The sequence below is a fragment of the Ambystoma mexicanum genome, chromosome 11 (genome assembly GCF_040938575.1).
Source record: "Ambystoma mexicanum isolate Mex_15411 chromosome 11, UKY_AmexF1_1, whole genome shotgun sequence".
Taxonomy (NCBI): Eukaryota; Metazoa; Chordata; class Amphibia; order Caudata; family Ambystomatidae; genus Ambystoma; species Ambystoma mexicanum.
This window is the reverse complement of record NC_090934.1, coordinates 552,328,829-552,356,494: the sequence shown is the minus strand read 5'-3', so window position 1 is coordinate 552,356,494 and position 27,666 is coordinate 552,328,829. Positions and strand designations below refer to the sequence as shown.

At 48.1% G+C, this 27,666-nt stretch overlaps 1 protein-coding gene across 1 annotated transcript in view; it reads right to left on the bottom strand.

Moving 5' to 3' along the window:
* Positions 1-27,666, bottom strand: part of LOC138505019 (ETS-related transcription factor Elf-5-like) — a 270,695-nt gene that overhangs the window by 162,100 nt on the left and 80,929 nt on the right. The window contains exon 3 of the mRNA XM_069625369.1: positions 4,525-4,649. Within this exon, the coding sequence (XP_069481470.1) occupies positions 4,525-4,649 (125 nt within the window). The remainder of the gene's footprint in view (positions 1-4,524; positions 4,650-27,666) is intronic.

Below are 27,666 nucleotides of genomic sequence, written 5' to 3'. Positions count from 1 at the left end.
TCCTGACGGGGGGTTTTAACCATATCCCACTTGCCAGTTCCTTAGCTCCATCACAAAGGTGGTTTAGAATATCTGCCTGGGGCTCTGGGGGTTTCTGTGGCAGAAAATATTGCTTTTACCTGACACAAGGCTTCAGAGATAGTGGATAAGGATCTCTGACCCACATCAAGCAATCCCTCTGCTCTTGGGTACCTCCAATGTTTACTGTTAGTCAGCAATACTGTTGAGGGCCTACCATTAGAATATGTATGGTTACGCCTGTGTTAACAAATCTGCATGGGAATGCCACACACAGTTTTCATTAGACCAACAATAATTCACATTTGCACTAATATATCTGTAGAACTCTTAAAATGCTCTCTCAATCGGTATTTATGTATATACAAGCCTGCAACCTGCATCCCATATCTTTCTCTTTTCTCTCTCTCTCTTTCTGCGCTCTCTCTTCCCCTGTCTCCCTCTGGCTCACTCCATGTCTCTGTCTCCCTCTCTATAAGCGAGAGTCGCGTTGTGAGCTGTGCGTTTATTAGAACCATCCAAGAGAAAACAAGGTGAAAAGCATATCTTGAAGTAGGGAATGAGGGTTTTCTCTGTTTTTCATGGTTGAAAGACAAATGAGAGAAGAGGAAGAGGAATACACAGAGGTGAAGACCAACCTGGTATTTGTAGACATACATTGTCATTGCATCTGTTGCGTGGGAACGTCACCATCACACTTAGGGTGTATTGGCTTGAGACAGGAATCGTCTTGTTATGAATAAGGTAGCCTGACAATTCAGTGACCATCTTGCAGTATATTAAAGATGTTAACTGACCAAAACAGTTCATCCAGCCGTGCTTCTAAGCTTACCAAAGCTCAGCAAAGATGGCAGCCCTAAAAAAGTATCCAGCCACCATTTAATTCAGGATTACTGGAGTTCAGTCATTAAAGTAGTCATCCAGCATTTATGCAGTCAAAAACAAGGCTTTCTAAATATGTGAAAACCTTTCTGCGTTGAAACAGGGATCAGAGTTTATCAGCACAATTGAAGAAATGCCCACAGTGTACTGTAAAAATGTAATAACACTTAAGAACAAGACACTGTGGAAGTTGCAGTCCACTGCAAATAGCTTAGTTTTTTTCTGCTGAAGTGGGATCTCGCCCTTCATGATCTGATTCGGAAAAGGAGGATGGATATGGGTTGGCAATTAGCCATATTGTTGCAGTCTGCAGTTGGGTTTTTCAGTAATGACATGACAGCGTCTAGTTTAAGGACTTTTTGAACAGATTCACGGAGGGACTACAAATTGACCAGGCTACATATGTCAGGAGCTAGAGTGTTGATCTGATTCTTGATACAGGAAGATGGTAATTGGCCGGTTAGTAAGATGGCCCCTTCAACCCTACTCATTGCAAGGCTCATATATTGCATGGTCATCAGTGCACAGGTTGTTTGAGGGCTCTACTTCCCTGGGTGCAAGAATGTAGTAAAAATGTACCTGTTTCGATTGACTTCAATTGAATCCCTGACTTAGTCTAAAAACATATTGACCCACAAAGAGTGTGGGGGGGGGGGCCAAGTGTATTTCTGATGGTTTCAGGTTCTGGAATGTTATAGAAGATCTTGAAAAGTTCCATTTTCTGATTGAACTACTGATTTATATGTCAAGCATGGTAGACTTTTTATCCTTTAGGTGGACTTGTGGTACACTCTTGTGTGGATTTTGCATTGGGTTTTGTCAGTCAAGTTCTGCATTTTCATCCATACTGCCTGCACCTTCTGGCTGCTTTACTTCAGCTATACCAGCTCCAGTCTAAGCCATTTGTTGGATGCTTTATCAACTGGTTTGGTCTTTTGAACTATATTGAAGCTAATGAGTTCTGAGAATATTAGAAGGTAGACACCCCAAACATTGTTTGGCAAATTGACTCCCCGAATTGACTCCCCCCTAGAGGGAATAGGCATTTTCACTGGTTTCCTGGAACCTTGATCATGTGCAATTCCTGACTAGGAAAAGGCTAGGTTGGCACCTGGTATGTGTTAACTATGTGTGAAGATGATAACTTCAAGGTCAGATGGATGAGAGGGGGCGCGAGCAGGATTCAGGATGGCTTCCATCATTCAAAATGTCAATGTCACAAGCAAAGAAGAGATCCACGGTGTGCACGACTATTTTGAAAGTGAGCAGATGTTTTGAGTGAAGCAAGTATGTCCAGATAACTGATGACTTCCAAAGCCTGTAAACAAGTTATTTAGTATGTCAACCTACATGTTGAAGTCCTCGGCCAACTGAACTTTTTTGAACAGAGCTTGACCAGATTGTGCAAGGCCAATCATTTGTGGGAGGAATGAGGGACAATGAATCATTAAACTGATGAATGAAGAATGACTGAAGTCTAATAATTATAATAATACACATAATACATTTCCGATATTGTAGATCAGCTCTGTGCATTGTAGTTTCTTTAGTGTAGGTATGTGCATTATGGAGACTCTGCTGCTAGTCCGTATACTCTCTATTGTTGCTCTCTATATTGTTCAGTCTACAATGTTCATATTTGCATTACATACACTGGGCTGCACATTCTAGAGTTTTCTGAAGGAAAAGATTACAAATATCATGGGCAAACTGTGGCTAGCCATGGCGAAAACATGAATGTCCTTTTTTGTCAAAACTGGTATTTGTCTGCAGATTGTAAAGCCTCTAGTCTTTATTTAAATACATTTTAGTGTGGCCAGTGTTTGACTAAGCATTGAGCACTCTCCATTTCTGCGCTGTAGAGTGTGTTGCTTGCATATTTCTACTCAGTGATAGGAATCTCAACCACTTGACAACTTCTGCCAGTCTGTTTCACTATCTCTAATACACAGTCAATGTAGTAATGTGAGCTGGTATATTCTGCAATTCTGTACAATCTGGGTGTAATACACTGCATGTGTGCTAGTCTAATTTAACTGTCCCTTATTCAATGGGCCTCATGCTGAGTTTGCCGGTCCGGAAATAAGCGTGCCGGTAAACTCAGTGGCACCCTTGTTTCCGGACTGGAAAACTACGGGCCGGCAGGCAAACTACAGGTTTACTTGCCGGTGCTGCTGTCCCCGACAGGTCTGACCCTGCCAGACACAGCAGTCACGGTAGGCAAAGCCGCCACGGAAGCACCAACACCATTTACAACAGTGCCGGTACATCCGTGTCCCCACTCCCATAGAGTCCAATGGGGATTAAAAGGGATTAACAATATTACCGGCACCTGACTTCTCGGCCGCCGAACCTGTAATAGCCTGATGGTACCGAGAAGTAAGGTGGCAGTAATTTTTTATGGGTCCGGGGGCAACCCGCCGGTAGCACTGGCAGGGCTACCGTGTGACCCGTAATGAGGCCCAATGTCTTTGTAATGTTGTCAGCTTGCATAGTTTCAACACATAGTTGCGTGAGATACAACCTGATTTTAAACTTGCCAGTCAAAATAATAATAGGTTGATGAATTGAACTGATGATAATGTCTGTAATTATGGAGAAAGTATACAGATATGTAATAATGGTCCTCATTACAGGCCTGGCAGTAACCCTGCCAGTGCTACAGGCGTGTTGCCGCCAGACCTGTAAAATATTACGGGCACCTGATTTCCCGGTGCCCCCGGGAGATTACAACTCCAGCGGCCGGGAAGTCAGGCACCAGTAATTTTGTTAATCCACATTCCCATAGAGTCCCATAGGACTCTATGGGAGAGGGAACACAGAAGCACTGGCACTGTTGTTAACAGTGCCGGTGCTTCCGTGATGGTTTTGCCTACCGTGACCACAGCGGCGTCGGCAGGCAAACCCATAGTTTGCCAGTCCGGAAACAGGGGTGCCGGTGAGCCTACCGGCAGCCTTATTTCCGGACCGGCAAACTCGGCATGAGGTCCATTGTGTGATAAGAGGCTATGGGCCTCATTACATGTCTGGTGGTATCCCTCTGGCAAATTCAGCGGGATACCACCAGACTGTAATACTGTTACCGTAACTTGGCCTGCCGTAATTACCAGCAGATTACAAGGGGTGGTAAGTGCTTGTATTCCCCATTCCAAGGAGTCCAGTAGGACTCCATGGGGGGAAGTGCCACTATTACCTGCACTGGTAATACCAACATCTTTTGGTGGTGGGGTGCTGGAATTACCAGCAGCTTGGAGCGGCAGGTAAATCCGGCCACCCCACCACCAAACTTATAGTTTGCCAACCCGGAAACATGCCAGTAAACAGAATCACTGGCACGTTAATTCCAGACTGGCAAACCTGGAATGATGCCCTAAGAGTTATGTCGATTTGTGTTGTTGTGTGCATCCAAATGGCACTCCATCTGACCCCATGGCAGTACGCAGAGCTCACAGGGAAGGAGGGAAATTGATACTGTAACCAAGCCTGTATAGAACATATTATTGACATAGCAACACATTCATTTTTCCTTGATCCCAATTAAAGTGAAAAATAATCAGTATAGCCCACATAGACATACATATATGACAGCCACATATTACCACAACACGATCATCAGTTTCCTACCTGTTTCATGATCCAGGTTTGGGAGAGTGTCTTCACTGCTCATGAATTCAGTCCATGTCATCAGTGGGTCATAGATTGTGGTACCAGACAAAAGGGCACTGTGACTGAATGAGTCCAACATCCCCCTAAGAGAAACACAGCATGCAAAGAGTGACTACCATGCCATTGACAAGGACTTCACATCCTTTCCTTCTCTTGTTGGAGTACTATTTGCAGCTGCAAGGAAATGCATGGAGTGCATTGGTACCATGAGAATGCCCTTTAGCCTCCCTGCAATCTCTGAGGCGTTGCTTTCAATTCTACAGGCTGTAATTGATGTTTCTTCTAATAATATTTAGAATGTATACAACACACGCAGCAAGCCAGATCATTAGCAGCTAATGTGAATCCACAAAAAAGAAATTTGAGCCATCTCTGTGGGAATCAAAGCTATGACCTATAGGATACAGTTGGATATCTGGAGCTTACTCACTGTATTGCTATCTCACCAAGCCATTCCCCAGTTATGGCAAAGTCTAATTTCCAGAAGTCCAACCAACATGTTTGGTGATAGGGCGATGGGAATATGTTGGTATACAAGGAACGTGAATGTAGTAAAAGTGTCCGTACGAAATATACTCGTTTGGTTTGTTTTTTTATTTGTATAGCACACAGAGCCCAAGGGCATCTACGCGCTTAGCTTAAGAATATGGTTACAGTAAGTGCAGTACAACAATTGCAGACCAAGCATACATTAGGCCTGGGAAGTGCAGGATAATACATACATGGTAAAGCTTTGCCTCTTGTGCAGGGAGCTACATCAAAGTATATATGAAGTCAAATAGGTGAAGAGAATATATATTTGGCAAAGCTTGCCTCTTGTTGTAGAGAACTACGTCAGGTACATATGAAGTCATAATAGGTGAAAGGAATATATACTTGGGCAAGCTCACCTCTTGTTGCGGGGAACTACATCAGGTACATGTGTGGACATGATAAATACAACAAACAAATACTTGGGCAAGCCCAATTCTTGTTGCGGGGACCTACATCAGGTACATATGAGGACATGATAAATACAAAGAATAAATGCTTGGGCAAGCTCAATTCTTGTTGCGGGGAACTACATCAGGTACATTTGAGGACATGATGAATACAAAGAATATATACTTGGACAGGCTCACCTCTTGTTGCAGGGAACTAAATCAGGTACATATGAGGACATGATAAATCCAAAGAATATATACTTGGGAAAGCTCACCTCTTGTTGCGGGGAACTACATCAGGTACATATGAAGTCATAATAGAAGCAAGGAATATATACTTGGGAATGCTCGCTTCTTGTTGCAGGAACTGCATCAGGTCCAAAAGGGACATCACTATACCAAAATATTGCAGTAGGTGAAGAAAGAAGATATACATAGGGGGAGCTAGCCTCTTGAGATAGAGTACGTGAGAGGGCATATGCTTACATACAAATTAGGGAAGTACAACATTTGTTTCCGTGAGAAGTGTCAGGTATGCAAACGTGAAATAACGTAAATAGCGATAGGGTATAAGTATATGACGGGCCAGAGGAAGCATAGAGGCCGCGTTAAGCACATATGCAGGCAAAAGAAAGAGGAGGGGAAGCAGAGTGTACAATCATTACATAGCGACAGGTTATTATGGTTAAAACAAAGGTGAGACTGTGGGGGCTGCAATGGAGAAGCAGTGAAGTTCAATTATTTGTAGAGTATAAACTGTGTAGCGAATAAGGCATACTCACAGTGCAATGAGCCTAAAATCCTAAACAATGATCCCAGCGAGTGTCGCAGTTGTATTAGGCAATAGCTATTACCCAGGGGTACAAATATGCGGGAGAGGAGCGAACACGCCAAATAGCACGATGTATTAATCTCAGCTAGCGGACCTAGATCCGGCAATAGCGACGAGGCAAAGGCAAGTAACAATGATCCATGACATTGCAGCTTGTAGATCAGGTGAGCGAAGTTCAGTTCTTCAATATATAATAGCAGAGTTCCAAATCGGTTGAGGATGGGATGCAGCTTGGTGAAAAGTAAGTCATAAGGCATGCAGGTTTCACAAGAGGGGGATGTGTGGGGTAATGATGAGCATTATCGGGGCAACGTAAGGCAAGAAGCCAGCAATACAGACATAGAGTGATGATCAGAGTTAGGCAGTGACACTACGTGCAGACATCTTACCTGATGTGATATCAGGAGCGCCCCTAGGTCCGTGAAGTCGGCTGCATTGGGCATCAGGTAGGCATATGCAATTTAGGCAACTCCCGGGCAAGTGCAGGGAAAAGACAGGGTGATGGCCTTAAAAGCAGGCCTTTAATGCCGGGACAGGCTAAGACTAATGGCGGAGACGGGCCTCGGTATTTGCTGGTAGCAAGGACCAATCAGGCGGCTGCAAACAGGGAAGTGCTTCTCTCCCACCAGACAGCTCAGGATCAGACGAAATAGCGGCGGCCATCTTCGAAGCTCTGGGGTCTTCATGTAATAGGTGATAGAAGTGCAGACTATGCTCGTGATGTTGGGGGCACATCCTTCCTGGGTGGGGGCACAGGGAAAAGACAGGTTGACGGCCTCAAAAGCAGGCCTTCGATGCCGGTCCCGGCTTCGCCTCATGGCTCAGCTAGGCCTCTGTATTTGCTGGTAGCAAGGACCAATCAAGCAGCTGCAAACAGGGAAGAGCTTCTCTCCCACCAGGCAGCTCAGGATCAGACAAAATAGCGGCAGCCATCTTCGAAGCTCTGACGTCTGCATGCAATAGATTGTAGAAGTGCACACTGTGCTCTATAGAGCTCTTTTTATAAGTCTTCAGAATATTGAAAGAATGGTTCAGCCCTGCTGGGAGTCAGAGGTATTCTGGAGGGAGAGAGAGACAAAATATGACCATCCTGAAGAAATGTGGCCAAGAAAATGACTTATGTTATCTGGACCTTGCTGAAATCCTTGAAGGGGACCCACAGGTTAAACAAGTTGAGAGTTTGACTTAGAAACCAATAATCTTAAAATGAAACTAAAATAAGTGGAACGAGAAGAAAAGAGGCAGAAGTAGGCTTATCAGGAGACATTGAAGGACAGGAAATGCTTTAATGAACTGGAAATGGCAAAGATTGATGTTAACAGTACTTCGGTTTCAGGATCTACTGGTGGCACTGATTCAAGCTCCTCTCCTCATCCCGGAATTCCGAGGGGCCTAGTGAGTATTTATGTCAATATATTGGACTTGTTTGTTGCTTTTGATTTAGCCTGTGAAATGTATAGCTTGAGTGTGGATGACCAGGCTGACTGTCTCCTAAGTAGACTCTGCCACAGTGGTTAGAATGACATTTTAGAGTGGCAAGCTGGTGAAAGCGGATTATATGGAGTATGAAAGAAGCACTTTTCTGCAGGTTTGGGAGAACTTCTGCCCAATACTTGAGAAGGTTCAGAGACCACAAAAAGAAGTGGAGTGCTTAATGGGGGACTTATGCTAAGTACTCCCATAAATACGTTCATGGGTGGATTGATGCCAATAAGTTACAACCTCTGAAGGAATGGCCCAACCGGCCATGCAGGAACACATTTTTGATTCATGTAACCCTGAGTTGAAGTAGCACTCGGCTGCTTCCATGGAGTTGCATCCAGAGAAGTTGGCAGTAGCTCCAGACTCATTGGTCACACATAGAGTACACCATAAGGATAAATAAGGGGCTCCTTTCAAGACTAAGGAGGACAAGAAAAAAAGGAAGGGTCAGATAAAAATCATTCCAAACAGGGCCACAAACATAAGGGGCTAAGCCACATAAAAAGTTCAACTACCATAGCAGACCTCCTGATGCCAAAGAGGATTATGGCCATACAAAGCCCCCATTCAGGAAAGTCTTTGTTAAATGTGTGGTGTGTGAGTCTGGTGACCCTGTGAAGTGTGTCCCCCAGATGTAAGGGTAAGATCCTAGCGGTCATACATTTGGATGTAACATTTTAAGATGAGGAAAATATATTTGAAAGTGCAGTCTGACTTTCTGCTAAAGGACCTATAGGTGTTCAGGTTGAAGTTTGTTTAGTGCCCTTGGAATCCTGTGAACAGCAAGTGAGAGATGCCTATAATGATGATACCAAAGAATACTTTAAGAACAGTGTCCTGATCAATGGCAGAGAATTCACTGGCATCAGAGACACTGGGCTCTGCGGGACAGAGATGTCTTCGCCCTGGTAGACCGAGAGGCAGTTGGCTAAGGATCCTCTGAAACTTCCCAAACCGGTTGATGGATTCCCTCAAAGGTTCCTAATGCATTGATATTTAATGAGAATACTGTCCATCACCCTGTCAGCACTCATAAGCAGGCCCCAGGTAGGGTGCTGCCAGGCAATGGCTTAAAACAGTTGGGTATTTTCGGTAATACAGCAGATCATCAGTAGGCCTCAGGCTAATCAGGTCATGTCCTTAACCAAGAGTAAATCTAAGCCAAAAACAATTTCAAAGGGGAAGCTCAAAGTCAAGAAGGGGAAAGAAGACTTCTATCCATTCAGCACCACAACACTGGTGCCTGACCCAACTCCTGAAGAGGAGGTGACCCCTTCTTTAGCATATCTAAGCCCTACAGGCCCCCCTGACTTGCAACAATGACTTGCTGAAGGTGGACCCTCTAAAGCAGACATTGTCAAAGGCCAAAGGGAGGGTGCCTCCCTTGACGGCTTGAGAAGACATGCCTATTCACAGTTGGAGGATGACCCCATAGGAAAATGGCTCCTGAATAGTGAGCCCATAGAGTCCACACATGAAGGTCACAGGAATTTGGTGGTGCATCAGGCTGTGAGCCCCTTCTTGCTGCCACTCAGACATGTTTCCCTTACAAGTCATATTGGTATGAAAAAGAGAAAGGAGAGGTTATCCTTATATTTCTACTGGCCTGTGATATGTGTCCCAGTGGAAGGCCACTGTAGAGGTGCTGCCACTTGTCAACTATCTGCTAAGTCTGGTACCATGGTCCAAACACATTCCAGTGCCCCTCCCTGTTGTAAGGATACCATATCACAGATCTGCTCCTTCATCGGTCCTTCATCATAGTGCTTCCCATTTGACAAATTCCTCTTTAATCACAATCTTTCTCCTTCCTCACCATCCTCCTCTTTCATAACAGTCCTTTCATCAGAGTGCTCCATCATAATCCTTCTCCTTCCTCGTTGTCCTTCACTAGTATCACATTCCTTCTCCTTTGTAATAGTCTTTCTCCTTCATCACAGTGATTTTCTTCCATCACAGCCATTTTCTTTCTTCAAAGTCATTTTATTCAATCACAGTGCTCCTTCATCACAGGCAACTAGACAGCTCTGCTTACTGCTACAGTATAATGTGTGCATCTGCCAAGGTCTGGCAGCAGTTGTCTGCTGGGACTCTATCTCATTGTGAGATGGCCAGCCTCATTATCCATAAAGCCTTGGCCCCTTGGCTGGCCTCAGATGCACTCGGCTTCCTGCGGATGGAGAAATGTGCTTTCCCCACAGGCTACCACCTTCTACTTTCGTCATGCGCCTGAGTGGCACTGATGGAAAGAGATGTAGCTGGCCTCACTTCAGCAGGATGTGAGTATGCCCGTTGGATCTTCCAGGGCCCATCCGGGCCACCTTCTGCCCTGGGCGGGGACGCCATACCTTGCTCTTTTGAATCTCACAACCACAGTCCTCAGATGAGTGTGCAGGACTACCCACGATTAAGATCCTGTGCCTCCTGTTTGCTCTTCTCCATCCTGGTCTGCTCTGTGGCTAGGCGATCTTGCTGAAGGGTGGCATAGTGCACCCGCTCCTTCATTCTGGTGCTAGGCTAGTTTTCCCACTGTCACATCTGGCCTTCACGGCGCAGAGTTTGCTGGTTGAGTGACTCCTCTACACTGCCTTTTCTGCCGCTCCTCCTGAGCTGCCCCAAAAGCGCAGTGGCACTGGAGCACCACACTTCACTCTGGTAGCATCTGGAGCATGAGGCTTGCGACGCCGCTCTTTCAGGGCCTCCTCAACAACGTGGTCCTGCTGTGGAGGCTACTGCATGCTCTGTGCTTTCCATAGCTGCCTAGGGTAATGCATGCCATCTTCTGTTGCATCCTATCCTCTCCTTCAATGTTAAACTCCAACATTTTTTTCAGCTGTTGAAGACTCATTCCCATACCAATACTTTGTGCCCTGCAGCACCAAAATTCCAAGTACCCCCTGATCATGGGATAGTCCACTTTCAGGACAAAGGTATGCACAGTGACACAGTAAGCCTACATTTAACAAGGAATAACTACTTTTAACCGATGGGATGCATATGTTTTTATTTCTTTCCTTACATTCTTACAGTGTTTCATAATGTTCGTAACCCCAACATAAAAGGGGTGTTGTTTGGGCCAGGCATTACACTTATAATCATAGATAAATACACTAACAATATAATGGGTAGACCACAATCCATGAAATCCGACAAAGACCTATTAAGACAAAGGCAATCAAAATTACAAATTCTATGAACCAGTACATGTCACTTTCTAACTCTGTCTTTGCAAATCCTACAAATCTGTTTTAATCTCGGTAATGAGGGCCTTTGTGCCTTTTGTTCGCCTCGTACACTCTTTAATAGCGTCGAGTGAAGGAACCTTTTTCCGTCTGCCAGCTAAACTTGTGGCTTTTTCTAAGACCTAACTTCTCTAGTTCCAGTCTACAAGGACTGAATAATTCGTCTACTACTACCTACTGACTGAAGTAGAGAGCCCCCACCAGCACCATTCTAGATACTATGAGACATTCGCTGATTGTATTATTGATCCAATAATAATTAGGCTACGTTGTTAAACTTCTTTCTCCTGATGAATGTTTTATACTAATGCCTTGATGAACAGAAACATGTTGAGACAACTCTCTGGACTATAAACAGAGATATCATTCTATGACACATTTATTTCAATAGAATCGGGTACTTCACTATTTGTCTTAAAAGTACAAATTGTGTTTGTTTTTTCTGTGAAAATGTTTTAACTTGCCATTGAAGCCTGTTACGTATCCCCTGTTTTTTATGTATTGGACGTTAATTATTGTATTGTGGACCACTTTATTTAATTATATGTTTTAATTTTTATGACTAATTATTAAAATTGATACCTATCTTTTAATCATGACTGGGCCCCCCACCTGAGTCATTATTAGTGCTATATATTTTTTTCTCTAGCATCTGCACATTAGCTTTGTCTTCTTATATATACTGACTACTATCCTCCCGGATATAGACAGAGTGTACACTGTTAAGTTATCTTAGTCAGTGTTATACCGGATTTCCTCTCCTTATAAGTAAGGCCTTTGTGCCAAACCAAAGTGAAATAACTGGCCAATACTTCCATTACCCTCTAATCTTTAGAGGCGGTGCTTATTCCACAGATTCCTTACATGCTTTAATATTGTATGACGCAACAAGGGATATGAACTCAATGCGATGACGCTGCTGCATGGCTGTCAAGTTTCGAGCTGGACAGTCCACTGGATGGCCCAGGAACACTTACTAACAAGCTCTTTTGCAGGGCAACCAGGAGGCAATGAGAGTGATTGGTCCCACCACTCCAAAGGGTTAAAGCACCTTCACAGGTCTTCGGAGATCATGTGGAAAGCAGGGCTCTAGCGGGACAACAGCAGGCTCAGGATGCCAACCTTCTTCTGAGGGTCTGCATTCAAGACCCCACCTCATATCCACAAGTCTGGTAAGTGCTCGCACCCAGCCAGCCAATAATGTGATCTGGCCCACTCATGCACGCCAGCAGAGGTCCAATCAGGGACCACTGTGGCTCTTATGTTCTCGTGCACAGCAGACATCCTGGCACCAGTAGTGTGGATTGGGGCCAGGTTGTCCCAGCCCACTTCCTGGGTACCCAAACACGTGACCTGCAGTAACCCGCAAAAGAAGTAGCTTTTTGTGGGCAACTATATGCCCAAAAATGAATCCTGAGTCATGAGGACCAGGGGGAAGGCCAATGGACAAAATGGCCAAAGGAGTAGGCAAACGACCTTGTGGTACACCCATGACGTACACTAGTACAGGCAGTAGCCACACGCGGTAACCACAGTATGGCTTGGTAATAAGTTACTAAAATACACAAAAAAGATTCTGCTGCCACCAGTCCATTGCTAGGCACATTGTCCAGTCACCAAAAATTCCTTAGTGGATGTCTAGGGCCCGAAAACACAAGGACCCCATTGCGCGGTACTGCAGGGTACTTTGCGCAATGATGCACTGTTACCAAAAGTGGCAACAAAGTCGTAAGACTAAGAGAAACAAAGTTTATCCTTACTGACAGCCTGAAGGACATGTCAGTTTCCCTGTAACAATGAGAAAATGCCCAGTGGAGTGCAGCTGAAGGCTGTGCTCCACTGGCAAAAGCCAGGTCAGGATGCTGAAACAAAAGCAAAAAGGTTTGTGGTCCACAAATATAGAGAAAAAGTTGCCTTTAGAGAAATGTTCCCTAACCCTTGCCCCTCCAGGACGGGGGAATTAATCCACACTGGATGAGTCTCAAGTTCAGGTTGGTTAAACATTCTGGACAACCCATCAGCATTGCTATGTTGGACACCTAGCCTGTGCTCAATAGTGAAGTCAAAGCCTTGGAGGCTAATGGACCACCTGAGCAATTTAGGATTCTCACTCTTCATGTTCATCAGCCACTTTAAGGGCCTATGGTCAGTATGCACAGTAAAGTGGATTTTATAGAGGAAGGAAAAGTTTCATAAGGGGTCACACAATGGAAAAACATGATTTTTTCACAGTTGACCACCTGAGCTCTCTGTCCTTACACTGGCCAAACTTTAGAAAGTGGCTTGTGCATTCTTTAATCCAAATGGCATTACCCTGAACTGGGAAAGCCCTTATGAGTTTGAAAATGCAGTCTACTCCATGGCATCTTCTGTCAGATAAATTTGAAAATAACCTGAGGTGAGATCAAAAGTGCTGAGATACTTGGCATCACCCAGCTTGTCTACTAATGTGTCTGTTCCTGGTAGGGGCTGAGCATCTGTCTTGGTGACCACATTCAGAGCGCTGTAATCCACACAGAACCTCAACTCAGAGGTACCTGCCTGAGACACCAGGACCACAGGACTGGACCATGGACAACTGCAGGGTTCAATTACCCCCAATCCAACATCTTGTTGACCTCAGACTGGATGTGGAACCTTACTTTATCTTACATCCTATAGATCCCACTTTTGGTAGGCACATTATCTCCACTGTTGATTTTATGTTTGCACCAAGGTGTTAAACCTGGAGTAAGTGAAAACAAGGAAGAGAATTGCCTCAGCAAAGTTCTCACCTCACCTTGCTGCTGAGGAGACAGTTGAGGAGTCTATTTGACACCCTCAATGGAGCCATCAGAAGGACTGACTTGGAACAGATCATGGAGGGGTTCAAATTCCTCTTCCTATCTGTCTGATGCGAAGAGCAGAGCAGAGCAGCTATTTCAATCCTAGGTAGGAATTACATCAGCCTATTTACATGGAAAACTTTAGGGACTTGACCAGGCCTCCCAAGGTCACTGAATAGTTCACCCCACCAAGCTGCTCCACAACTTTGTAAGGGCCTGCCCATTTATCCTGCAGGGCCCTAGGCCCGATGGGATTCATGATCAGGACTAAATGGTCTGGGGGAAATGCACAAGTGAAGCTTTGTGCTCATACCAATGATTGACCAATGCCTGATCAGCCTTCAACTTGTCACTGGCCTGAGCCATCAGTAAGGCCATCCTCTTTCTCAACCTTAGCACATAGTCCACTACATTTGTATTGACAGCAGGAGTGGGGATCTGCCATATTTCCTTTATTATAGCTAGTGGTCCCCTGATAGGGTGACCGAAGAGAAGTTCAAAGGGACTATAACCAACCCCTTTTTGAGGGACCTCCCTGTAGGAAAAGAGTAAGCATGGTAGAGGAAGATCCCACTTTCTCCTCTGGAGCTTCTCAAGAGCTCAAACCATGCTTTTGAGAGTTCTGTAAACCTCTCAATTAAGCTATTTGTCTGTGGATGATAAGCTGAAGAAAACCTTTAGGAGACCCTACACTCATTCCACATGGCTTGCATGTACCTGGAAATAAAGTTGCTGCCTCTGTCAGACACAACTTCCTTAGGGAAGCCAACCCTGGTGAAAATGCCAAGCAATGCTTTAGCAACTGACCTGGAGGTTACTGTCTTTAGTGGGATGGCTTCAGGATATCTGGTGGCATGGTCAACTAACACTAGAATAAACCTGCTGCCAGAGGATGACAATGTCAATCCCTACCCTCTCAAATGGTACACCCACTACAGGGAGTGCTACCAAGGGAGCCTGAATGGTTGCACTACTTTTTCCAGAGACCTGTCAAGTGGCACAACTCCTGCAGTGGCTTTCTATCTGCACCCCCATCTTGGGCCAGTCAAAGTGCATGGCTAACCTCGACCTAGTCTTCTTGATGCCAACATGTACTGCAAGGGGGACCTCATGCGCCAAGTGCAGGTGGAAGGATATCACTTGAATGGGGACCACCAACCTCCTATTGACTATTTCAGTGGACTCTGTGGGCTCACTATATAGGAGCCCCCCTTCCCAATACATTCTATATTTCCCATGAGGTTCACCCTCAAGGTGAGAACAAGCCTGTCTCCTAAGGCCTTTCAAATATGGGCACTCATGTAGGCCCTTACTAAACTCAGCCCTATCAGGACCACCTTCAGCAAGCAAGCTTTGCAGTTCAGGATGGTCATGGGGGTTGAGAATTTCAGTCTGCCTCTCTTCCTTGTCAGGTTCATGGGCTTGGCCAACTGCTCCCACCTCAGTGGTAGGTGAGTTGGGGGGACTATTTTCTTTCCCTCTTTTTGGTTTCTTTACTCCCTTAGCCTTGGGTTTCCCCTTTGGCCTTGGCTCAGCCTTGGACTTGGCCGAGGCAGCCCTGATCTGAGACCTAGCACAGAGTTGTTCTGCTGTATCTCCCATAAGACCTAAGTCTTTGAGATCACATCCCAACAGATCTCTCCTGTGGACTTGTGAAGAGATCTGAGGCAAGGTAAGTGTAAGTGGTTTTATTCTGGACCCCGAACAGAAACAGCGGGCAGGGCCACAACAAGAAATCAAACTGACACACCTGGAATGTTGATCTACGAGGTAGAACAACATTCCACGCGTGCCAGGCTACGATATATCTTCCCCCTTAACAACCAACACAAATCAGCATAAGTTAAGCACAACACAAACTTATATAATATAACAAACAATGCATTTCATATTTTCACGTATGATCACTGCAGTCGCTGAAAATGGAAAACAGAAACATGTTAGCGCACATAATCTCTGAACTTGATGGGAGGCCCAGACTTCCTGATTGGGCGACCTGACCAACCACAAACTACTTCATTAAGCAAACCATTACCATTGTTAGCATGCACTCCATCACTGAACGACTCATGGCCCTCGCCCCCCTCCTACAATGCCATGAGCAGAAACCACCTCTCTCGTCCGCACCACATTCTCCCCCAACTCATTTCCATGACCTTCTTGCCACTCTGGATGATAGTCCAGAATTGCACCATCCCCACCAGGATCTGGATCGTTACCCATAGGTACACCATCCCTACTACCATCCAGCACCACAATGCATTTTTTACTCCACCTTCAACCATCCTCCAGTTGCACTCCTTCCTTTTGGCACAAACCTGGGATTCTTAACACAAACCACATCTCCCACATTCACCTGTAACTCCTTTTTTCCGCTTTGACTCATCCTTACAGCCTCCTGACGCACCAACACCCTCTGTTGCACACCGCCTAGATCCATGTAACATGGGCCACCACCACCCAACGCCATGGACCTTAGTCTCGACCCCGGCTTCCTCCCTCTCATTAATTCAAAAGGTGTCTTCCCAGTGACCACCGACAGAGTCCTACGATACGCAGACAAATACTGCGTAACCATATCTTCCCAGTCAAGACCATTGGCAAGGGCAAGTTGTATTGCATTCTTAATTACACCATTTACCCTTTCTACCAGTCCATTGGCACTCGTGTTGTACAGGGCGGTACGATGATGCTCCACACCAAACTGCCTCAAGAAATTTCTCATTAGTTTGGAGACAAATTGAACACCATAGTCCGTCACTAAACTGGCCGGCACAACCTCTCTGTCAAAACATTTTTTAAGAAAAGCAATGACACACTCTGTCGTCACTCTGCCAAAAGCCGCCACTTCCACCCACCGGGAAGTATAATCAACCAACACCAACAGAAACCTGCACTCTGGTTGTAAACACTCAAATGGACCCATAATGTCCAAAGCCACCTTCGACCAAACTTCCTTCGGAATCTCCACGGGATGGATTGGCTGGGGATGAACCACCTTGCTCTTATCGCTGAGCGCACACTCACCACAATCCTTAACCATAATTTCCACCTCTCGATCCATAGATGGCCACCAATATTCCTCATGCAACCTTCTCTTGGTTAAGGAGCGACCTAAATGACCTTCATGTGCCAACGCCACCAATTTACTTCTTACACCAGCAGGCAGAAACAATTTCACACCTCTTGACACACCCCAAGGCCCTACAGCTAGCTCATCTAACACCTGGGCTTAGCTCCTTCCTTCTGGTCTACTTCTGACAGCATCCCATCCTTTGAACAGACCCTCCTTAATCCAACATAACTCAACATCCTTCTCACTTTCCGCCTCCCAATTGCCCTGTGGGAAGAATATTAGCAACGTGCATATTCACCTCTCCAACAACTTCTCAATATTTGACCCAACCACCGGTAAGCGGGATAAGCAACCAGCCACAACATTTTTTCTTTCCAGGCAAATATTCCATGGTGAATTTGTACTCTTGTAATTCCATTACCCACCTGGATATTCTTGGAGAAACCGATGCAGTGCCCCGGGTGGAAAATACATGCACCAGCGGTTTATGGTCAGTCCTGACCACGTAAGGAATGCCCCATAAAAATGTTCTAAAGTGCTTGGATGCCTACGTCACTGCTAGAGCTTCCCACTCATTCACTGAATACCTACCCTCAGCATCCCTCAGGGCTCTGGTAGCAAATGCCACAGGACCATATTCTCCATCACACCATCGCTCCAACACAGCTCCAAGCCCCACCTCGCTAGCATCCACCGTTAGAATTGTCTTACACTTGGGGTCAAACGATCTCAAACACATGATCCACTTCATCCTTTACCAAATTGAACTCCTCCTGACATTTGTCAGACCATTCAAATCTGACATACTTCTTGAGTAAGGCTCCCATGGACGCTGTCTTTTCTGCATAATTAGGAATAAACTTCACATAGTACTCTGTTAATCCTAAGAATGACCTCAACTGATCCTTGTTTATGGGCGCAGGTGTACCCTTCATAACTTGGATCAATTCAGATTTAGGACTGACACCACCAGCACTGAGGGTATGCCCTAATTATGATACCTTGGACACACCACTTGGCACTTTGACAATTTCACCGTCAGTCCCTTCTGGTTTAGCACCTTCATGACCTCATGTACTCTGTCATCATGATCAGCACGACAACTGCCCCAGACCAATATATCATCCTGAAAATAACTCACACCAGCCACACCACTAAACAACTCTTGCATAAGTTGTTGAAATACCACGGATGCCAATGCCAACCCAAACGGCATGTGGCAAAATTGGTAAGCCCCAAAAGGAGTTATAAACGAGGTCAGCGGCCTTGAATCCACATGTAAACCGATCTGATGGTAAGAAACGGATAAGTCAAAGGTTGAAAAACATGTTGCTCTGTCCATGGTCAACAATAACTCATTAATATTGGGTAACGGGTGGCGATCTACCCAAATACTGGTGTTTAACGCTCGAAGGTCCACACACATCCTCAACCCCCATCACTCTTTTTCACAAGTACCTTTGGGAACAACCATTCGGAACACTCTCAGGGTAATTCATGGAAATTCGCACAAAAGTGTCGCACGCGGCTGGCGCACAGCGTGCCCGTGCGAATGTCTGCTTCAGCCGCATGCGAAAAAATCAATTTCCGCGCACAGCGTATTCATGGATTCTCGCCTCCAAAAGCAGAAGTGGCGCAGAGTGGCGCAGCAAGCCTGCAGCAGCACCAGTTACGCCCCCAAGAACGCCTTCGCGCAAGGAAAAACCATCAAGATCGCAAAACCATCGCCAAGGGCTGCGCCAACCCTGGACCAGTTCACCGGACTGGCAAACAGCAAACGCAAATCGGGGAACGTGTATTACGGGTTTCAGGAACACGGTGCGCGAGAAGTTTCACATGTGATCGGGCCTGGGGGAGCATGTGTGTGTATTTCAGGGGTGCGTGAGAAGTTCCACACGCGAATGGGCTGGGTACGTGTATTTCAGGGGTGCGCGAGAAGTCTCACACGCGATCGGGCCTGGGGGAGCGTGTGCGTGTATTCCAGGGGTGCGTGCGAAGTTTCACACGCGATTGGGCTGGGTACGTGTATTTCATGGGTGCGCGGGAAGTTTTACACGCGATTGGGCTGGGTGCGGGTATTTCAGGGGTGCGCGAGAAGTTATACACGCGATTGGGCAGCGTACGTGTATTACAGGGGTGCGTGAGAAGTTTCACACGCGATTGAGCTGGGTATGTGTATTTCAGGGGTGCGCGAGAAGTTTCACACGTGATTGGGCTGGGTACGTGTATTTCAGGGGTGCGTGGGAAGTTTTACACGTGATTGGGCTGGGTACGTGTATTTCAGGGGTGCGCGAGACGTTTCACACGCGATTGGGCTGGGTACGTGTATTTCATGGGTGCACAGGAAGTTTTACACGCGATTGAGCTGGGTACGTGTATTTCAGGGGTGCGCAAGAAGTTTCACATGCGATTGGGCTGGGTACGTGTATCCCAGGGGTGCGCGGGAAGTTTTACACGCTCGCCTACAACACGTATTCATGGAATCGAACGTGGCCAATCCGGAAACACGTACGCCAGCAGGAAGTAGGCGTACGTCCACCCGCACAGCATAAAAGTGCACGCAAACAACAAACAAGCTCAGACGCCAGGATGAACATACCGTTCCTAGCAGCAGCGGCCGCGGGATACCGCAGGAGGAGGAGGAGGATAGTCAGGGCCAGCATGTTTACACCCAGAACCAGCCTTTTTGGGATGCCTGATGACCATGTGTATGGGAGGTACAGGTTTCCACCTCACATAATACTCGACCTGGTCAGTGAGTGGGAGGATGACCTCACATCAACCACCCTGTGCTCCCAAGCACTCAGCCCCCTGGAGAAGGTCCTCAATGTACTGCACTTCTTGGCCACTGGATCATTTCAGCGGACAAGTGCCATAGTGGGGGGGGTGTCACAGGCCACGCAGTCACGCTGCCTACACCAGGTCTTGGCCATCATCACTGCACGCCCATCAGTCCGCAGGCACATATACCTGCCCAGAACACCTGCAGAAAGGCAGGCTGTCGCCCAGGATTTCTACAGGGTGGCAAAATTCCCCAAAGTGCTAGGTGCCATTGATTGCACCCATGTGGCTCTACGTCCCCCCAGGGCAACTGAGCACATCTATCAAAACCACAAGCACTAGCATTCCATCAACGTCCAGGTAGTATGTGATGCCAAGGGAATCATCACCTCACTATACGCCAACTATCCAGGCTCCACCCACGACAGTTTCATCTACAGAATGTCTACCCTAAACCGGGACATAGAAGCTGGGCGGCATGGCGATACATGGCTGCTCGGTGAGTATAAATGCCACTGCGCATGCATGCATGTCAGATACTGAGTAATGTCACAACCCCACTAATGATACCCATCACCACCTCCCCAGGGGACAGTGCCTACCCTCTCAGCACCCACATGATGACGCCAATTCAGAACCCCACCACGCCACCCCAGGTAAGATACAACACAGCCCACATTGCAACCCGGGGCATCGTGGAGCGCACATTCGGACTGCTCAAGTCACGCTTCCGCTCCCTTGACCGTTCTGGCGGGCAGCTGTTATACGCTCCCCCAGTAGTGTGCAGGATCATAGTGGCAGCATGTGTCCTGCACAATGTTGCAACACGCCGGGGCCTGGCCGTGGACATGGTGGTGCCCCCACATCCCCAACCACATGCATGCCCGCTGCACATGGGAGGGGAAAGGGCACGGGGTGAGGCAGCCCGTACGCAGCTCGTGGCTAATTACTTCACATAAAATCACACCCCTGTGGAGTGCACACAGCCCTGGCACATACCAGCTGACAATCAATGATGATTGTAACTGACAATTATGATGTGTCAATGGACAGTCAACTGCCACAACCATACCAGCCTGAGATTGTACATCTGGAAGTGTTCCATTGTGTGCTTCTCTACCTACACAAACACCACCAATGCTGTGTTAAAAAGACACTTCTATGCTGCTAAAATCATTACCCCCTTTCAAGATACAACATGACAACAGTGCCATGTCACCCAACCCCTCCCCAGCACCGCCACCCAACACACCATGGCATGACATGCCATGTGAGAGCAAACAAAGTCATCCCCCAAACATGACACGTGTCACAAAGTACAGTGTCCCTAATGGAAACTAGCCACACACAATATGCCCACATAAATGTAGAAATAACAACACACATGACCAAATACTTACCACAATACAATCGACATAGCATAAACATGACAGTACTAAGGTAAAGGATACGTAGTCTTACAACATGAGAATGCCAGCACATCCACCACCTCCAACTGTACAGTGTTGTTGCCACGCACATCTGGAAGTCCACTGCTCACAACATGAGCTCCATCTCCAAAGTGGACGGCCTTGTGAAGACATGAGGAATGAACCTGCAAATTAGGAGGGAGACATGGATGCACAAGCACACATCAATACACCATGCAGTGCACAATACAACAACAATATGCACTAGGAATGTATACACAGCATTGACTACAGACTGCCCACACATGTCGTGGGAGTCCAACGTCACTGTGTAAGTCACTGTCACTTGGGCACACCCTTTGCAAGCCCATTGAAACTGGAAGCAGGAGGGGTGTGTGTCTCACGAACCCAAGCATCTAACCCAAACTCAGGACAAGCCTGCATGTGCCCAGCCGGAATACAGTGGATGCCCACGGGAGCCACACAAGGCAACACACTGCAACAAAAAATCAAAAATGGCCATGTGTGGGCCGGGGGAGCGGGGGGGCCACCCAGAGGTCCGAGGACAGGGTGCCCACCAACAGCCACCTGTGTGAATGTTGGGGAAAAAAAAACACCTCCATGGGCTCATGGCCTGCACGGCTACTAAATTGTGGGAGATTCACTGCTGGATTTGCTCTCCTCAACCTCTGCTGCTGCTGCCACAGGAGGTGGTGGTGCTATGGGAGACAGCCCACGCAAAGCCCTAGTTTGGTCCTCCATGGCAGCAAGCATGCGGGTGTGGAAGGCCTCGTTCTGGAGGGATATGGTGCAGATATCCCCATGCAACACCCAACGTGTTGCCCGGACCTCCACCCGAGTTGCCCAGGCCTCCGCCCAAGTTGCCTGCATCTCTGCTGAGAGCGTACGGGTGACGCGCTCCAGCAGCTGTTCCGTCCTGGTGACAGTGGAAGCCTCAAGGTCCACAAGAGTCTGCCTGAGGTGCCGGACCTCTCCCCTCAGGGCTTCCCTCTGTTCCTGGGCATCTAGAGAAATTGATTCCCTCAGATTGTCCAGGGCCGCCTGTCTGTCCCTGTTGGATGCCAACATGTCCTCCCTGACTGATTGGCAAATGGAGTCTGTTGCCTGCTGTAGTAGCTCCATCTGCCTTTCTGGGGGGACAATGGAAGTGGCCACCCTCTCCATGGCTTGAGCAATCATTTCTGATGATGCTGCCTGTTGGTTGGCCATACCGTATATGGATTGCTCCCATGCGGTATTGCCCGGTGGCGGACGGCCACCTTGTTGGCGGGTACCATACCTGTCTGGGGCAAGGCAAACTGCGCCTTGCTGTGTCGGCACTGCCTGAGGCTGCAGGACTGCATTTCCCCTCTGATCTGCTGGCCCAGGAACAGGATCAGATGTTGCGGAGTGTGGCCCTGCATCGGTAACCACCACAGGCGCACCTACCAACACTGACATCCCCATAGTGGGCTCTACCCCTGGTGCAGCTGGGTCGGACAGAACAGTATCCCTTCCATGAACACATACCTGCGAATCCACATAGGTCTCATCCGAATCAACACCTGAAAAGAGTTCTTGGGAGGTGCAGCCAGGGACACCCCTGGACAGTATGGCCTGCAGCAAGAGAGGGTTCTCCCCCACCACCAAACCACGTCCCCCACTGGTACCTGGTCGTGCTTCAGATCCCTCCTGGGCCTGCACCATCTCCTCTCCCTCAACAGCATCAAGTGCGTCATCCTCTGCAAAAACATGAAAGACAAAAAATGGAAACAGGCATTAGCACCATGGCACGCTATTAGGCCAGACAAGCTACAGTACCAGTACTTGATTTACACATGTCCCACATGACTATAACCCTCCCATGCATGCACTGTCCATGAGTTGGAAGGGGAGGAAAATGTCAGCCACTGATGACACCAAGATGGAAGAGCAACACATTAGCTGCATGCTGGCTAGCAGTGCCATCACACATTGGCCTGGGAGTGGCATGTCCAATACACATACATGACACATGCCATCACACAGATGGCATGTACCATAGGCATGTCATATATGTGACAATAGGGCAGAGTGATGCGCAGTAGAACCGGGTGAATTTCTACAATCAGCCTGAATGAACACAGCTAAATATGCAACAATGTTGTTGCAAGATGCCACTTCAAGGGCAACTGGCGAGATGTAGTGCAAAATGCCTACTGTGGGCAGAAGGGATACTGTAATACCCAAATCCCGGGGCACCGAATGCATTGGATGAAGCACATGGGTGGCCCAAAACACTCAGGCACACACACCCTGACCTGGCACTCAACCAGAACCCCTCCCACAAACAACATACACATGGATCACACACACATGCATGTGTACTCACCGGACAATGCCTCGTAATCTGGCAGTTCTCCCACACCTTGGATCTGCTCCTCTGTGACGTAGGTCCCAGCAACATGCTCATGTAGAGTGAGTTCAATGTCCTCTTGTGGAGACCCACCTCCAGTCACCAGAGTTGCGGCATGACTTGAGGCCAGCTTTTTCTTTGCCCTACGCTTAAGGTTGTTCCAGCGCTTGTAGCACTCAACAGCTGTGCGCCTCACAAACCCAAGGGCACTTATGCCGTCCGCGATGGACTGCCAGTGTGCTTGACGTCGAGCAGGTGTGATCCTACACCCTGAAGTGACCAACATTTCGGCGTCATGTTCGGACACATACTGCACAAGTGCATCCAGTTCGGCATCATTGAAGCTAGGCTTCCTTGGCGTGCCGGACCATGTAGCCGCGTCGGGGTTATCAGCCTGTACTGGACGAGCACTCTTCCTCTTTCTTTTTGTGGGTGGTGGGGATCCTGAGTGCCCTACGCCGCTCTGGACACTAGAGGCAGGAGCACCGGTGGACTGTGTAGTAGTAGTGTGCGATGGCACACTGACCACATGACTTTCTGCAGGCATTAGCTGAAGTGTGATGATGGCAGGGGGAACCTCAGTCTGATGCACCGGGACCAACACTGTCCTGGCTGGGAGAGTCAGAGCTGGGGTGGACGGAGCTGCAGCTGCCCCTGCAGCCTCCCCACCCCGCCTACTCGGGGCAGCAGATGACATGGCTGCCCCTTTACCACGTGGCCTGGTGACACTGGCTTGCGCCGCCACCCGTGGCCTAGACTTGGCGACCTGGAAGTCAGCCTGGGAGTCACCCTGTGCTAGGTCAGGTGCCACAACGGGCCGGTCCAACAAGGGCTGAGCAGGGATGGTGTCAGCCACGTTTCCCTCAACCATGGGGGGGGGGATGTGTCTCCCTGACTGGTCCTCCACACGTGGGGGCTAGGGGTAGTCTGCAAATCCTGGCCACGTCCCCTACCACGCCCACCACGCCCACCTCTTGAGGCTCGGCCACCTTTGCCACCCTTACCACTTGCTTGCCTCCCAGCCATGGCACTGATGGAGTTGTGCGTATGGGAGTTGCAGTAGACAATTGTCCTGGGCAATTGGGGATTAAAGGGGTAGGGTACTAGATGGAATTCGTACCCAAGTGCTCTAGCAAGGCTGTATGGAACCCCTGGGGAAAGATGACGGGTCACGCAACGCACAGGCACCCCTAAAACAGAAAATGACATGCACGCGACCCCTCGTAGACCACGTGCGTGGGAAAAGGAACCCGCACTACGCTGTGGCACCCAGAAACACAAAAATGAACGTATGCGTGTCACACGCAGCCTACAATGACCTCTGAAGGGGTATGCTACACACGGGGCTAGCACAGTTGGTAAATACGTGCGCGACTCACCGTCTGCCTGGGAAAAGAGCGTGAAAAATGCGCGTGTGCACGTTGGCAACACCCCCGCCAAAAGAAGATTTGTACACTGTCTGAGGAGACAGGACAAAAGGAGAAGTCAACGCTGTTTGAGGAAACAGGTCGAAGAGAAAATCAGAAAAATACTGACAGAGGTAACAGGGAGTACGAACTAGAAACGATGTGAAGTAAATCGCGTGTGAATCGACAAGAAGTACAGATTTCACCCACTCGCTCTCCACGAGAAGCACGTACAAGGAAATGACGTACTACACGTACCTTTTAAACCGCACCACACGTCCAACGTCACTTACGTGTATATGCACTGAGGCCCTATCCTCCAATTACGCGGGCTGACACTCGAACGTGCAGTTTTTGGTCTTGTAACATTCCCCCGGGTACAGGGAAACGCCCGCGCGTGTCACGTCACAGACGCCCCTGCGCTGTCAGGGCCTTTGGTCCAATGGAATCGCGTACACAGGCCAATCGCGTGTGGAACTTCTCGCGCACCTCTGAAATACACGCGCCCAGGCCAATCGCGTGTGAAACTTCTCGCGCACCTCTGAAATACACGCTCCCCCAGGCCCGATCGCGTGTGGAACTTCTCGCACACCTCTGAAATACACGCGCCCAGGCCTATCGCGTGTGGAACTTCTCGCGCAGCCCTGAAATACACGCACACAGGCCAATCACGTATGGAACTTCTCGCGCACCTCTGAAATACATGCACACACTCCCCCAGGCCTGATCGCGTGTGGAACTTCTCGCGCACCTCTGAAATACACGCGCCCAGGCCCGATCGCGTGTGGGACTTCTCACGCACCCCTGAAATACACGCACACAGGCCAATCACGTGTGGAACTTCTCGCGCACCTCTGAAATACATGCACACACTCCCCCAGGCCTGATCGCGTGTGGAACTTCTCGGGCACCTCTGAAATACACGCGCCCAGGCCCGATCGCGTGTGGGACTTCTCACGCACCCCTGAAATACATGCGCACAGGCCAATCGCGTGTGGAACTTCTCCCGCACCCCTGAAATACACACGCCCAGGCCAATCGCATGTGAAACTTCTCGCGCACCTCTGAAATACACGGGCCCAGGCCAATCGCGTGTGGAACTTCTCGCGCAGCCCTGAAATACACGCACCCAGGCCATTTGCATGTAAAACTTTGCGCGCACCCCTGAAATACACGCACACGCTCCCCCAGGCCCGATTGCGTGTGGGAATTTGGCGCACATTTTTTGCCTGCGCAGGGACGCTACCACCTGCTTTCGTGTGGCGGACATGTATGGGCCTGTGCGTGTCTTTGGCCGTGCGCTGTTTTTCCCTATTCCATTCCATGAATACGTGTTGTAGGCGAGCGTGTGGGCGTTCCGCGCACTTGCCTCCTGTACTTCCCCCGTGACACCCACATTTTCATGAGTTGTGTAACGCCCCGTGTTACGCCTACTTTTGTTATGTGCGCCGCGCTATGTGCGAATTCGCTGTGGCCTTATCGCACGGCGTTCGATGACGTGTGCGCCAGCGTGTGCCGCGCACTTTTTCAGCGCACATCCAATATTTTTCTCGCGCACGGACTTCCATGAATCGATGTGTGCTGGTTTCCCTGCGATTTTCGCACTTGCACTGCGATTTTCGCTCTTTCACTGCGAATCGCACGTTTTCGAACGCTTGCGCTGAAATTTTCGGCGCACATTAATTCCATGAATCGGCCTGTCTATTTCTTCAATGACTCCCTCAATTTTCAGCTTCTCCAACTCACACTTCAGTCCCTCTCTCGCCATAACCGGAACACTCCTCACCTTATGTACTTTGGGTACAGCTCCCCTCTTGAGAACAATGTGATGAGAAAAACCATTAAGCTTCCCCAACTTATCAGAGACCACCGCTGGGTATTTATCACTCTCTATCCAAAGTCTCTCTCTGATTTTCTGACTGCTGGTTTTCAGCATGATCTGGTCCCTTATGTATTCATCCAAAATCCCGGAAAAGTTACATGTAGCCATCAATGTTCACAAAGCTGTAACATATGAATCAATGGACTCTCCCACTCCTTGTGCTCTGGAAAAGAACGGATAGCGTTCCAAGTCTACATTGATTCTTCTTCCAAATCGTCCTTTTTCATAGGCACTTACTACTCTTTTGCCTTCCCCACAACCAGAAATGTATACATCCTCCCCTGACAAGTGGCGAAATATCCGCAGACCCTCCGTACCAATACAATTTAAAAGTGCAGCTTCTCTCACATCATTGCTGAAATTTGTGCCCCCAGCTGCTCTCAAGTATACTTTGAAAGCATCAATCCATTGATCTCATGGAGATGCTGGTTCCCCTGGTGATGGCAAGAATGCAGGGGGGCGGGGGAGGGTCTGGCAGCAGTGTGAAGCATGGTGGTAGGTAACACCCATAGCAGATGTTAGATTTGTGTATGGGTGACACCCACCCACTTCACGTAGGGGGCACTATCCCTTGTCAGAGGCACCTACACGCCTTTGCCTCTGAACCTCCTCACCAGAAATGCAGGAATATGTATGTGTAAAGCTGCACAGAACTTGCCCAACAAATCTGCCTGTGGTTATTGGAACTGCAGCGCAGACAGTGCCAATATAGATTAAATTTTACCTGTTGTATAGATCCCAGTGTCACTCCGCCTTAGGCACATCCGCCATGGATAAAAACTCACGCTTGTTTGTTTCCTGCTTACCGCAAGGTTTCCCAAATGGTACGCCTTAATATACGCTGCTT